This window comes from Eptatretus burgeri, chromosome 3 (assembly GCF_056783735.1).
Source record: "Eptatretus burgeri isolate ZD-2024b chromosome 3, Ebu_testis_v1, whole genome shotgun sequence".
In the NCBI taxonomy this organism is placed as follows: Eukaryota; Metazoa; Chordata; class Myxini; order Myxiniformes; family Myxinidae; genus Eptatretus; species Eptatretus burgeri.
In genome coordinates, this window is record NC_140963.1 from 128261311 (window position 1) to 128276830 (window position 15520).

Here is a 15520-nt window from a genome sequence, read left to right on the forward strand (position 1 = left end):
TCTCTCCTCTCTCCTCTCTCCTCTCTCTCTCTCTCCTCTCTCCTCTCTCCTCTCTCCTCTCTCCTCTCTCCTCTCTCCTCTCTCCTCTCTCCTCTCTCCTCTCTCCTCTCTCCTCTCTCCTCTCTCCTCTCTCCTCTCTCCTCTCTCCTCTCTCCTCTCTCCTCTCTCCTCTCTCCTCTCTCCTCTCTCCTCTCTTCTCTCTTCTCTCTCTCTCTTTTCCAATCGCTCTTCTGATCTTGTTTCCTGCACTTCATGACTTTCTTCTCACTTTCTTGGAAGCTGAGTGACTCTCGACAAAGAGGAGGGGGCTGAAGGAGAGATTAAGTTTTGTCGAAGCAGGATCTGGGGATGCTTACGCTTTCTCCGAGGTCGATGGCATCAGCGCGGAGCAAGGCCACCTTCACAGATGCCGGAGTGCTGACATGTGCTGCCCTGCTGTCCTTCCCCATACTTAATTTTGGACACCTGCCTCCCCATATCCTTTTCAAGACCTCACTTGGTTTCTCCCATTTGTGTGTGAGTGGATGAGTGCATGTGGCACCATAGCTGGTTCTTTTATGTATTAAGGGCCTGGCGTCGTCTTGGGTGCCTTTATTTATTTATATTTATACATTGTTACAGACTGCCTTTCGTCTCGCGATTCTCCGTTTTTGTCATCCTGTGTCTCCTTTCAATAAACTGAGATTCCTCAAGTACACGTGTCACCTGATAATGTGGCATTATCTCGTGTGTGCCCCCCAAACTGTTTCGGCCTTGTCTAGTTAATCCTTGGTGAAGATTGCATTTGTTAAACATTCTCTTCAAGAGACTGGCGGGATTTGGATTTGGTCTGGCTGGGACACGGTCGTCAACACGAAAATTTGGTAGTCAGGATTGGAATTTTGGAACTGACTTTGCCAGGAAAAAGGCGTGTGAAGCACATTTGTTTTTTGAAAATGTAAAATACATTTTTCTCGATTTTAGTACATGGGGGGGAAAGAAATGATGGCCACCGAGAAAAAGAAAATGGCAGCCGTCCCTGAAGTGGTGGAGTATGACACGCACTTGGTTGTCTGTGAGACCAAGGTGGGGCATAGTGTGGAGGAGAATAGATTGGGAATCTCATACATTCCTCGTATCATGCAGAGGCTGATTCTTGATCGGAGGACGTAGAGCAGGAGACGATGCCTATGTGAGCACGGGCCATGCCAAGTACATTTGAAAGATTGGAAAATATGTGTGCAGATTTAGTGGCTCATATAAAACAGACCAGAGGTGAGATGGGAGGTAAATAACAAGAATGGTCGATGAAAATTGTGAGAGGCTCCAACAGTTAGGAGATAAATTTGTAACGGGGTACGCTGAAGTTAAAGAAGCAAATATCCTTTACCGTCATCACGATCTAGCCTACACCATAGAGGTCGAGCCTGCGACGTGCGAGGTTGAGCTTGCGATGGTGAGCAGTGCTGCGTCCGGCGAGGCGTGCGAGCTAGCGCTGCAGAGGGTCGCATCGGTGCCTGGGGTGTTTTAATCGGACTCCTTGGAAGTCGACTTGGCACTCGGACTGGTTGACTAGCCACTTTTGATATTCAACAGTTCACCTTGCTTTGCTGGCAACACACTCTTCAATTTTAGTCTGCACAAAATTAACATTTCACAAGCTTAATTGGTACTCTTGGATCATCCCGTATTAAGAAAAGGGTATATGAATCAAAAGCAGTGCTTCTTGCAAACGCAAGAAGCACTGCTTTGCCATGGTTGTTTGCTTCAAAACAGGGCACAATGTAATTGTGCAATATTATATTGTAGTTTACCTTTTAGTGTACCTTTTTTTAGTGTACCATTGGGAATGGGGGTGGGGGTGAGGAGCTGGGTCTTGACCTGCTTTCACCTGCACTTCAAGAAAGCTGTAGGCCCCAACCATTCCTTCTTTGCCTATGCTGAACAAATTAAAATAAATGCTCCTTAATTCTAAGCTTGGTGGTGGCTTAATGGTTAAGGAGGCTGGCTTAGGATATATAGGTCTGGAGTATCCCGTGTCTTACCGGCTAAGCCTCCAGGATTGTACCCCCAAGCCAAGGAACCTGCCTTGGCGGCTTTATGCATCTGATGGAGTGAGGAGGATCATCCATCCTAAATTTTCAGTGTTGAAGTCCTGGATTTACAAGGTCGTTGCAGTATCCTGAAGCCCAATGCAAAGCACAATCGAACAATACACAAGATGCTTGTATTTCCAGGAAATGCCATATCATTCATGCAGTTTATCTTCCCACTTTTAATATTCTGTTTTCCACCACCAAGTACTGTAGGTAGGGTTCACGACATATATATTTAGCTCTCTCGGGGTTCAGCTGCCAGCTATGGCAGGAAAAACAAAATCTATTTTAATTATTACACACTTTATTATACAGTTAATTCATGTCTCGGTTGAGGAGCATACCTTTATATAAAATGGTTTCTCATGGTGTGTCAGTTCAAGGGTGGATTATTTTCCTGGAAACACTGTATTTCTTATTGAAGAAAAGGAAAAGCTTGAGCCGAGTCTGGCAGAGTATAATCATCTGGATTCACCATTTTGGTGATGGCAACAGCATTTTATCAGCCGGATATAGGTCAGAGTTATCCCAAAGGAAGGCTTTGATGAAAGCGTCATGCAACAGCGTGATGCCGAACAATAACATTTCACACCCAGGAAAAGAAATTGAAATAATGGGGTTAAATCAAGAAAAGGTGTGGCTTTCCTTTACTCCAGAGATTGAATTAACATCCGGACTTTTTTTTTCTTTAAAAATTTGCATCACTAAACTTTTCTTACAAGGAACGCAGAAGGAAAGGAGGCCATCAGGCCCCTCAAAGCCAGCACTCTTAACACCATCCTATGGTTGTTTGTTTGTGCTCTGTTCTTTTTAAAAGCTGAGCATCAAGTACCATTTTTAAAAGCTTCGGTATGATTCGCCTCCGATTCGAACCTCGCAGACTCAGAGAGAGGATGCTGTAAGCATTACGCCACTGAGGCTGGTAACCTTCTCCATCATCTACAGCTGCGAGATACACTTCCCACGCTCCATCTGTCCTCTGTCCTTCCTCCACCAATCAACCAACCGACACCGTGCACGGTGCACAACGTGCAACACACGAACAGTACAATTAATAAGCACCAAAAACAGGGAGCCAATCTTAATTACAAGTTTCATGACATGTATGTGGGAATATTTCTACAAAATAAGAATTCCTGACCCATCTTGGGCAAGGGAATAATTATTTATATGAAATGCTATAGTAACATGATAATATTATACAAATACTGTATGACATAACATAAATATTGGCAATTGGAATTTGACGCATGCACAGTTGCGCATTAGTTAGAATACTAACACCGTTCATGAAGAAAACAGAACAATAGAAAACAATAGCAACTAACAGCATTCATGAATAAAACAGTTTATTTGCACAGTGGAAATCAACATTTAGAGAAATACAACAAAATATCCAAAAAAGGACAGTTTGCAGGCTTTCCATGTCATTTGCTCATCGTTAAATCTAATTCATATTGGCCCTGTTGCCAGACGAACTGCACCCACTACATCGCCCTATTCTGATGATGTAACGCAAAATGTATGAATGAACGATGACTCAATCATCGAATGAATGAACATAGATATCCCTCCCCATTTCCCTCTTTTCTTCCTGCTTCTCCACAGCTGTCCGATTCGCCTTTCCCAGTCACGTTAATTGTTATTCATCGAAGCTCTTCACCTTTCCCAGTCAACGTCCCGTTACCTCCTCTGGACAACATTGCACTCCTGAATCCTGAATCCTGATAACGGGGCTTTTCCTCCCGACATTCGTGAAGTCTGATGGGTCGCAGCAATCACTCAGGCAGAGGGAGGGCTGAGATTTGAGGCGAAGCGAGAGGAGACTCTAGGGTTGGGACTTGGGAGGGGCTTTGAAAACGACTCAGCACCACCACAACAGTTGGAATCAGACCGGCTCATCATCATCATCATCATCTCTTTCTTCTTCTTTCCCAACGTAAGCTTCATCTCTCCTTCAGTTTTTAAAAAAATATTTTCGTGTATCTTTATGTGCAGACAAGACGCAGTGTGTGTATTACTAGGGTTCGGACTACTCGAGACGTACGGTGGACAGGCTGTGAGAAGTGGTCGATGTAGATGCAGCGTGACACATGGAGATTATAGCGCGTTTACCTGCACCTGGGTGTACCTGTATGCACCGTGCTAACGTGTACCGTGTGCATTGTGTCTTCGTCGGTGCACCGTGTCCATTGTCCCCGTGCCGTACAGCTTTCCGAACTGATGTCGTACAATCCAATACAGTATTCCGAACGGATGCCCTAGTGAAACAGCGATGCCGATTAATTCGGCCACTGTGACGTTGATCATTGTCCACGTTGCAAACGACGTCTATGATTCATGATCATTGATTGATGTCGCTTCGGTCGCGAGAGCATGCACAGTGAGCGAATCCAGTTGACCGTTGCGTTGTATCTGTGCCAGCTTGCAGCGTCGCTAAAAATACGGTCCCAAGAATGGTTGGTCGTTCGGGCATGCTCTGAGGTTGGCGGTTGCTAGTGGTGACGGGCAAATGTGGTTCCAGTGCTCGAGCTGATCCCGTCTTGTCCCTGATACAGGAAACAATGGGAGACTATTACGAAGTGCTTGGAATTCCTCGCAACGCATCTCAAGACGACGTGAAAAGAGTGTGAGTCCATTCACTGGGGTGGGGGTAGTGTTTGTACTTGCGAAGGTGTGCTTTCACCCTTGCCTGCACCAAGCTGAGCCTTTTTCTGTCACAGTGTGTGTAACTCTACAGTGTGTGTATTTATACTGTCGACACACATGCACATACACATACACACACACACACACACACACACACACACACACACACACACACACACACACACACACACACACACACACACACACACACACACACACACACCAGAATCGAAGTTGTCGAATGCTCATGGGATGCTTAATTACACTTATGTCAAAATGATGCAAGGTTCGAATCCCATATACTTTGCTGATTTGTCCATTGTTTCCAAATGTCCTTGAAATTCATGTGGAAATTACAGAATACCGATTTATATGTATCCCACTACTTCACCATCTGTGAGCTCGTCACATTCAACCCACCTGCTCGCATTATCATAAAATAAACTCCTAAGTGGGTTTTTGATCAACCATAACTGTCTTCAACCCTCCCCATATGATGACAACAGGATCATATGACCATTAATTTTGGATAAACTACATTGTGGGTGAATATATGCTTGTTGTTGGCTTAATGGTTAGGGTGGTGGGTGTTGGATCCTAGGATCCTGAGTTCAAATCCCACTCACTGTTGAATTAATGCCAGGTGGGGTTGACTCTGCTATTCATCCTTCCGACGTTGGCAAAATGAGTGCCAGCTTGCTGGTATCCTGTGTCGGAGTGGCGACCCATCCAGGATTGTGCCAAATAGTGAAGGAGACTACTTAGACAGCACCAACGCTCTGCACACATTACAGTCCTCATGGATGGATGGATGAATGTACAATTTGCATGTCGAATTACATTGTAGCTAATTGGTTGTGGGGCTGTGCCAGATTTTTATATCCTCGTGGAGGATCTCTAAGTCTTACTCACGTTGTTGTTCTTGTGGACTTTTTTTGTTTCACAGCCTACAGTTTTCATCAAAACTTCCTGAAACTCGGCGTATATATGTAAAAAATACCCTGCGCAGGCAGTAACCATCTCCGATTTTGGAAATTCTTCCTAGAAAATAAGTTCACGTCATAATATCGCCACTAATGGAAATCACCTATACCATTATCTCCGAAACTAGTTTGTTTCACAGCCTCCAGTTTTCATCGAAACTTCCTGAAACTTGGCATATACAGTATATGTAAAAATACCCTGCGCAGACAGTAACAATCTCCGATTTTGAAAATTCCACCGAGAAAAAAAGTTACGACATCAAAATATCTCCACTAATGGAAATCACCTAAAAAAATTATCTCAAACTCGGCAAGCTTTTTGAATTCTGTTTGCGGGAATCGAACAGGGCATTAGCAGAGATGAATTACCACATATATGATGCATCACTATGATGTCATATCAAATTTTATGACGTCATTCCTATTTTTGACATTTTTTGTTTCACAACCCAGAGTTTTCATCGGATCTTCGTGAAACTTGCCATGTATATGCAGAAAGCCCACGCGCAGGCAGTAACCAACTCCGATTTTGGAAATTCTTCCTAGAAAAAAAGTTGAAATCATAATATCGCCGCTAATGGAAATCGCCTATACCATTATCTCCGAAACTAGGCAAGCTGTTTAAATTTTGTTTGCGGGAATCAAGCCGGGCATTAGCACAGATAATTTATCGCAAACCTGATACATCACAATGACGTCATATTCGTTTTTATGACGTCATCATAAAGAGGACGAGGATCTTAGCTCATTCGAGCTTGTTTTTGTCCCTCACCCCTCCGACAAAGTTGGAGACAGGTCAGGTCAGGTATGGGAGCATGCGCCAGAGCAGCATGTTGCTGCGTCCACTTTCTGCCGGTACTCCCGTGGGGCTCCGTCTGGCCATCCCCAGGCAGATGCCTGTCCCAACACCATCTCCTTGAGATGCCGATCAACCTGCTGCAACTACGAGGCACATGGTCGGCCTGTTGGCCTCCTCCACTCACGAGACTCCCTCGCTGAGAGAATCTGGTGAGCAGGATCAGTGTCAGCACCAAGGAGCAGGATCAGTGTCAGCAAGACTGGAAGCACCAAGGACCTGAAGAATCGGACTTTCGTCCTTCTGCACAGGTACCGGCAGTGCCACACCCTATGATCCAGTGAATCCATGACTCCCCAGGCCCGACCCAGACGTCTATTGACCTCTGACTCACAACCAGCAGACATGAATATCACTGCCAAGGTAAGTGAATCTCTCCACGACCTCAACATCCTCACCACAAACAGGCACAGACAGGACAGCAGCATCCAAGATGTCATTGAAAGCCTGGATCTTAGTTTTGACCCAGGAAACCCGTAATCCCAGCGGTTCCGACTCCTCATTCAGCACCCCGAGGCTCCCCAAAAGGATATCCAGAGTCTCCACAAAGATGACTGCACATCTGCGAAATCAAGGTTAGATATCTTGACATTCTCAAATGATGCACCACAGCTTGATCTCTCTGACATCCTCCCCAGAATCCAGTCCATACAAGTGCTGAAAAGTGTGAGGGCCAATACACGCCCCTAACGAACTCCAATAACAACTGGAAATAAGTCAGAGATGGTACCAGCACATCTCACAGCACTCTCAGTACCAGAGTAGAGTTCAGACATCAGATCGATCAGTTTTGGTGGCACCCCACGAAGACCAAGAATCCTCCTGAGGGCATCCCGATTCACCGAATCGAACGCTTTACACAGATCAATGGAGACAGGAGACAATAAAATGAGCTCCATCCGACCAACTGGCCGACTGACCAAATGATCATCTGTCCATGTACTTTTGTGCACACAATATTTCAAAAACCGTTCTACATTTACCTTTCATATTGCGGATATCTATTCCTCATGACATTATCTTCTTCTTCTTCTTTCGGCTGCTCCCGTTAGGGGTCGCCACAGCGGATCATCCGTGTGATCCGCATAGTGATTTGGCACATGTTTTACGCCGGATGCCCTTCCTGACGCAACCCTGGTCGCCTCTTACGACACAGGGATATGGTACACCTATTTTAACCGGGGTATACACCGGCCCAGTATACTGGTACTCATTTCGCCGACCTCGGAAGGATGACAGGCTGAGTCAACCCCCTGGTGTATTAATTCAGTGGCCCAACGGGGCTTGAACTCAGGACCTTTTGGATCCCAAGCCGCTGCCCTAACCACTGCGCCAACACACCAGGCTTATTCCTCATGACATTATCTCAACCTGATTAGATCACGTCTGTGATTGGCTGAATTATGTTTCCATGGTAACCATCTCAGTAACTTGGCTTGTGTATGATATTTGTGAGGCTCTTCTTGCTTGTTTCTTGTTAAATAGGGTGGTGTGTGTGTGTGTGTGTGTGTGTGTGTGTGTGTGTGTGTGTGTGTGTGTGTGTGTGTGTGTGTGTGTGTTTGTGTGTGACAACCATCCAAAAGGTGGGAGGCCTCGAGTATCAGCTCCATCGGTGAAACTCCTTCCGTATTTTCCGGAAGTCCATGTTTTTGTAACGACCGATGTGGAGGTTTCCGTGTGTTCGTCATCAGAAAGGCATGCTGCGATTGTCGATTATTGGGAATTGAGGTTCTATTCCGACATGCTGATTAGTTTATGAACCCATTTCATCCCGGTGGGATGCAATATGTACGCAATGACGCATCATGACCACGATGATACCAATTACTCCCACGGTAGTTTTTATGATGAGCTGTTTTGATTGAAGTTAGCAGGTTACAAGAGCTTGCAAGCGCGTTGCCGTGATTTGATGTCCGCCGGGTGGGAGACCTTGTGTGCACGTCGGTGTTGTGTATCCGCCTATCGTCGCTGGCAGATTCGTCTGTACATGCTATCAGCTTGGGATGGGATTTATATTCGCCGAGTGTTTGTTCACATTTTGTTACATTTGTTGCTGCCTTCCTGTGGCTCGTGTGTAAAGAGTCCTTTTTTGCCTTTTGTGGCATCTTGCACATCTCACGTTGCCTTACGCTGGTTGGTGAAGGTCGTCTGAAGAGTTCGGAGTTCATTTTCTCCTTGGATTCGTCATCAACATTCCTGCTTTCGGCCCTGCCCGGTTCCAGAGGGTCATTCAGCTAAATACCTCGGCAACTTTCCATTCCCTTGTGGCATTTGAACTCATTTCAGACGCATTCCCGTCACACATACGTTCACGACTCCGACTGCTGGCCAACGCTGATGCAGTGCCCCCTGTTACTCTTTTTGCTGACCTCAGAAGGATGACAGACCGAGTCAACCCACCTGGTGTTAATTCAACAACAGGCTAGGGGCTCGAACTCAAAACCCTCAAAACTCAAACCCTCAAAATAAAACTCAAAAATAACTTAAACCAGCCACCCTACAACTGATAAACCAACACCAGCCTCCAGCAATGGATGTTCATGTGAAACAAGCTCAAATGAGCTAAGATCCTCGTCCTCTTAATGATGACGTTATAAAAACGAATATGACGTCATTGTGATGTATCAGGTTTGCGATAATTTATCTGTGCTAATGCCCGGCTTGATTCCCGCAAACAAAATTCAAACAGCTTGCCTAGTTTCGGAGATAATGGTATAGGCGATTTCCATTAGCGGCGATATTATGACGTCAACTTTTTCTCGGAAGAATTTCCAAAATCGGAGATGGTTCCTGCCTGCGCGTGGGCTTTCTGCATGTACATGGCAAGTTTCACGAAGATCCGATGAAAACTCTGGGTTGTGAAACAAAAAATGTCAAAAATAGGAATGACGTCATAAAATTGATATGACGTCATAGTGATGTATCATATGTGCGATAATTCATCTCTGCTAATGCCCTGTTCGATTCCCGCAAACAGAATTCAAAAAGCTTGCTGAGTTTCGGAGATAATTTTTTAGGCGATTTCCATTAGCGGAGATATTTTGACGTCATAACTTTTTTTCTCGGAGGAATTTTCAAAATCGGAGATTGTTACTGTCTGCGCAGGGTATTTTTACATATATATATGCCAAGTTTCAGGAAGTTTCGATGAAAACTGTAGGCTGTGAAACAGACAAGTGCACAAGAACAACAACGTGAGTCAGACTTCGAAATCCTCCACGAGGATCTAAAAAAAAAAAAATCTTCCCCAAATATCGCTGTCATTTGCATATGTTTTCTTTGTTACAATATGGACAGGATCACCCCCAAAATGCATATTTTGACAACAATTTTTCAAACTTTTCCAGGGGAGCATACCCCCCCCCCCCCAGGACCCCCTGAAAAAAATCTCGTTTTTCCTTTGATTAGAAAGTTCTGCAGTTTCACCGCAGCAGCTCCTTGTTAACATTCAGCTACAGCTCATTATAGAGCTTCAACATAAATTGCACGCAGGACAAAGACATTGGGAGACATCAGTGTAATTTTATGTAAGTTATGCGGACATTTGTAAATAATCAATACTAGAATATTGTTACGGTCTGTTTGGGTTGCCCAGTTCGAATCCGGCACCACCAAATGAAGCAGCCACCACAGTCCAAATTCACCCTTGAGACCAGGTATATTTACCTCTGTCACCGAAGGTGAAGGAGGTCATGTTTTAACCCCTCTCTGGTTGTTTGTTTGGCTGTCTGGGTGCAGGATATCTCAAAACGTTGTGGACGAATCCGGACGAAATCTTGTGGGCAGGTTGGGTGTGTCACAAGGACGAATTGATTCGATTTTGGTGAAGATCCGAACCCGGTTCTGGATACGAGAAATGTTTAATTTTAAAAAGAATTCTTCACCATTTCGAGATGGAGCCAAAAACGAAGTATCGCATGATATTTCAAAAATTTATTGGGCCAGATATGTTCTCATAGATCAGTCATGACATGGTGGAGGTATGTGCTCTACAGTGTGCCCTTCTAGCAATGTCTAGTTAATTTATTTATTCATATGCAGCCTGTGGCTGTTTGGCTGCATCATTTTTTTTTTGAAGCATGGCTGCACCACTGATGCAATGCCCCCTGTTACCAGCAAGCTGACACTCATTTTGTCAAACTCAGAAAGATGGACAGGCTGAGTAGACCCACCTGGTGTTAATTCAACAGCACAACAGGGGCTTGAACTCAAGCTCCTAGGATCTTAAGCCAGCCAGCCACCTTCAGCATTAAGCCAACACTAGGCTTTTCATGTATATTTCATAAACAAACATTGATGGCATGGTGGAAGGAATATCCAAAAAGCAATGCAATCAATAATAACAGTCCCTTAACCCACCATCAATCAAAACTTCCCACGATGCTAATGAATGAACGGGACACTTTAGCTATTGCTTTAACTGGGTCCACATGAAATAGACAGGGTTGGAGAGTGACAGGACAGAAGAATCGTTCCTCAAACCGGCAAAGTCTGCCGGACAGTTGGTCTTTCTAGAACCCCAAACGACGTCTGGGCCCCCGATGAGGAGAACAGGGGAGGTGTGACTCCAGACGGGTGGGCACGGCTTGGATGGGCAGAGTGTGGCTTCCGTTCCGGGAGCTTTGTGGTGACGCAGCCATTGGCTGAACGTTACCCAGATTTCCCCCCGCACAATCTTTCTTGGGCCTGCCTTTTATTAGGTCTCCCGCACATCACTGGTGACACTTCACGCCCCTCCCCTCTCACTCACCATTGACCGCCATTTGGCCCAGTGGGTGGAGCCACCCATTGCTGACCCCTTACCCCAAGCTTCTGCCACCAACCCGTGCCCTGTGCCAACGACAATGTTCGTTTTGCTGCCTAAACTTGCGGTTAGGACCTATCCAGGCACAAAAAGAAGACATAAATGACAGATAACAAGAGGTATAAAAATTAAAAATGGAGGTCAAATGATTTGATCATTTTACACACATTGGGATAGGTTGACGGTGTCTAACTACGAAATAAGTGACGCATATCTTTATATCACATTTAATTACTTTTACAACTTTTGCTGAGACACTCATTAAGGAAATAACTATGCGATGTTCAACATCTTTAACCCACTAAGAGCCATTTCCACAACAATATCGTACTGGATATGGGATTTGAACTCGGGTTACCAGCACTTTCAGGTATCAATCCAGATGTATGTGTCAAATCGTCGACCAAGAAGCATTTTAGACTTGATAGCACTTTTATTGTTTGACATCATCTTTGGTAATAATTACCAAAGAATAATTTGACCTTGCATTGTGTGTTGTTCCAATTTATATTTTTTCCTCCCCTTTCCCAGTGGGGCTTAATGACTGGGGACTCATTAAAACAATTTTTTTTTTTTTTTTTAGGGTTTACAGTTGTAGATGTTGAATATAGTCACACGGTTGGCACTTGTGTAATTTTCTGTTGGTTGTACCCCTTGCCCAGTTGATGGGTTTATAAAGCCAAGTGGAAGCAACTTGATGCAATCTTTTGCAAGAATGACAAGCCACCCTATTTTTCAGAAACAAATCACTTTTAAACCTTATGTCGAGTACTTTCATACAACTGTGGTCCCATAATCTCCCTTTGACTATAGTAGGTGCCCTTTAACAGTAGTCAAAATGTAAGTAGTGTTGCACTTGCGCACAAACAAAGGGGGAGGGAGAGGGGGGGATTAGTTGAAAAGAAAAGAGAAGCGTGGAAGAGAGGAGATAAAGTAGGGTTGAGGATGGAAGATTTGGGAGAGGAGAGAAGAGAAGAGGTATGGAATGGGGTTTCATAGGAAGTAAAAAGGGGTCGTCAAAATTGCATCAATTAGTATAGGTTATAAATAAATGTTACCTGAATATTGTCTCCCATCACAATGTGCCCTGTAGGGGGAAAAGTAGCATTATGTAGGGGTGGATTTGAATATACTGTTATGGCTGTGGAAATTCGCAGAACACCATAACGGTTCCTTAGATGAGTTATCCCAGTAAGTGAGTGTTCAGATAGGTTTCCCCACCGTTGTTTAGAGGGACTTCTTCGTGTTCACCGGGCTGTGACCCTTTGAGGTCGGTTTTTCTTTTCTATCGTTATTTTGAACCGACCATACCTCGACCACCATTACAGCAACCAACTTCGCCCCCCAAACAACCACAACGCCAACAACAACCGAATCACCACAACCACGATCGCAACCACCACCAACCATGCCACAACAACAACCACGCTACAATCGCCACAACAAGTACGCCACCATCTAACCATCTCCGCCGCTACGCTAGCTATCGAACACCATCCTCCACAAACCACACTACAACCCTTTCTGCGTCGAAAGCCATCCGAGGGCGCCAAGTTAAGGGACCAAGGAAGGAACTGCGATGAGCGCGGATTTTCCCGCCTTTTTTTCTCCGCGTTTGGTGTGAGTGGAAAGGGCGAGGCAGCTCGCTCGCGATTGGTGGATATGAGGAATGAGGCGCTCGGAGCTGAGGAACGCCCCTTTTCGAGAAGCTTCTGGAAGGGAGGCGGAGCCGAAAACGGGGAGGGGCGAAGCGCTGAGCCCCAGGGAATATATGGCGGACAGCATGCGAGCTTCGTGTCTCTTTGTCTTGGTCTTTTGTCTTTGTCTTTTGTCTTTGTCTTTTGTCTTTGTCTTTTGTCTTGGTCTTCGGGGTGGCCTGTGTCTGTCTTTTGGTGGCTTCGTGGAACGACATGGTTTCGAGCTGGAGCTTTGTCCTCGTCGTGGTGCTGATAACGCCAAGTTGAGAGGGTTGTGTGCGGAGGACCAGCTCTGCCGTGCAGTCGGGAGGAGAGTGCCAGAGAGAGCTTGCCGACCATCGAGGCGCCTCGAGGGTGCAGGTAACCTGCTACGGTCTCGCAGGACCCGTTTGGTCTCCTAGGTCCCGTGTCATAAAGACCCAAGTGGTCCAGCCTGACCCCCTTGTCTGTGAGGGGGTCTTTCTTGTGTTTCTTTTGGGTTTTTGAATGAATGTTGTCGTGGTGCCATTTGTCAAGTAAAACTGCCTAAGTGACTGTACATTTATTAATTATAGTCGGTCATAGTGCTTTCCCTTGCTTCTGTTTGCCTGCTTTTGTTTCTATTTGCCTGTATACGTGCTTGCCTGTTGTTTCTATTTGCCTGCTTACGTGTTGTGTAATAAATGTGCTGGTCTAAAGGTACCCCGTTCGTCGCGTCCTCCTTTCACCCCATTGAAATGCCATCTTGCATCGCGGAATAGATAGCTGGGTTTTAAACACCCGTTAAATAGAATCGGATCCGGCGAGGTCGGGCGATAATACCCACTCGGTTATCACTGCAGAACGGAACGGACCGCTTAAGCGGTTTGTGTTAAATCGCTTAAGCGACCGTACCTGCGTCGAGGTACGGTCACCCGGTCGACTGCCCAGGCAGGTACTTAGGTATATCGAGTTCGGCGAGTGACCGTATCTTGCTCGGGTAGACAATTGGCACGGCCGTGGTTGTGTTGAAGACCCACCCCTGACAGGGTTCCGGCGTTAGCTCCGTAAAGTCACGACTGAATTGTCCGTCCGGTGGACGACGCGGTTGCCATTAGTGGAAAGCGGCCGATCGCACGCCGGCGGGCACGAATTCGTAACCATACATTGTACTTTGAATGACCTTTTTAACTGGGTCACCATAAATATGCTTAAATGGTGCTGTAACTGAAGTTATTTTTCGTATGTAGTTTTATATTGCCAAAGGCTTCTATCTTACTTACTTTGGAACTCGAGACAAGCAGCGCAGTTTCCACAGCATTAAATTGTGTTGCTGGCACTTGCCTACCAAAGTAAAATACTCTTGGTGGGGGACCTTGAGGTTGCATCAGTACGTCATACGTTTCTGCTCTTTCACCGTGTTCAAGTTACGAGTTACTATCCAATCTTTCAGGATGATGTGGTTTGCTGTGCTTGTGTGTTGTGTTTTGTCAAGGCAACCAGCTCCAATTTGTTGTTTCAAATTTGTTGTTGGGAGGGGTCGTGGTGGGGGTGGGGGGGCACAGTTCTTTTAGTCCTTTTTTTTTTTTAGTGCCTTTTAGTCAATTTTCATACCCTTTTGATACTTTATACTCCTTTATACCTCTTAAGACCCCATAGACCCTTTGAACCTATATACCCTTTGGACTATTAGACCCCTTCAACACTTTAGACCAGTGTTTCTCAACCGGGGTTCCCCGGAACCCTAGGGTTCCACAAGAGGTCGCTCGGGGTTCCGCGACAAACAGTCATAAATAGGCTAATGTATTTTTGAGTAGTTTTTGTTTGATTTAATATTCGTAATTTTACTATACACGTACGGCATATTGTTGGAAACTCCTTGGTTATCATAATAGAGGCTTCAACCTCTTATATTATTTACAACTATAACAACCATAGGGAATGTATTTAACGATGTCTATATGGCGCCAGTGTGAAACCGCCCTCACTGGTTAGTGGATGTCCTGTACGCGGCGGATTCGTGTATCATTGAGTGACTGACTCAAGTACGGGACGCATGCACAGTGTCCATCTATCTTCTCTGTGCTTCCTAGCGCGAAGTCTCTCTCTCTCTCTCTCTCTCTCTCTCTCTCTCTCTCTCTCTCTCTCTCTCTCTCTCCCTCTCTCTCTCTCCCTCTCTCTCTCTCTCTCTCTCTCTCTCTCTCTCTCTCTCTCTCTCTCTCTCTCTCTCTCTCTCTCTCTCTCTCTCTCTCTCTCTCTCTCTCTCTCTCTCTCTCTCTCTCTCTCTCTCTCTCTCTCTCTCTCTCTCTCTCTCTCTCTCTCTCTCTCTCTCTCTCTCTCTCTCTCTCTCTCTCTCTCTCTCTCTCTCTCTCTCTCTCTCTCTCTCTCTCTCTCTCTCTCTCTCTCTCTCTCTCTCTCTCTCTCTCTCTCTCTCTCTCTCTCTCTCTCTCTCTCTCTCTCTCTCTCTCTCTCTCTCTCTCTCTCTCTCTCTCTCTCTC

General features: G+C 45.5%; 1 protein-coding gene across 5 annotated transcripts in view; it reads left to right on the plus strand.

Moving 5' to 3' along the window:
* LOC147030949 (dnaJ homolog subfamily B member 6-like) overlaps window positions 1-15520 on the plus strand; it is a 115624-nt gene that overhangs the window by 44664 nt on the left and 55440 nt on the right. For 4 of the 5 annotated variants that reach the window (XM_085875547.1, XM_085875548.1, XM_085875551.1 and 1 more), the window contains 2 exons: window positions 3684-4014; window positions 4634-4704. In XM_085875547.1, coding sequence (XP_085731673.1) covers window positions 4640-4704 — 65 coding nt within the window. In that variant the 5' untranslated portion in view covers window positions 3684-4014; window positions 4634-4639. Of the gene's footprint in view, window positions 1-266; window positions 517-3683; window positions 4015-4633; window positions 4705-15520 lie in introns of those variants that run through there. The other variant, XM_085875550.1, reaches the window with a different exon arrangement.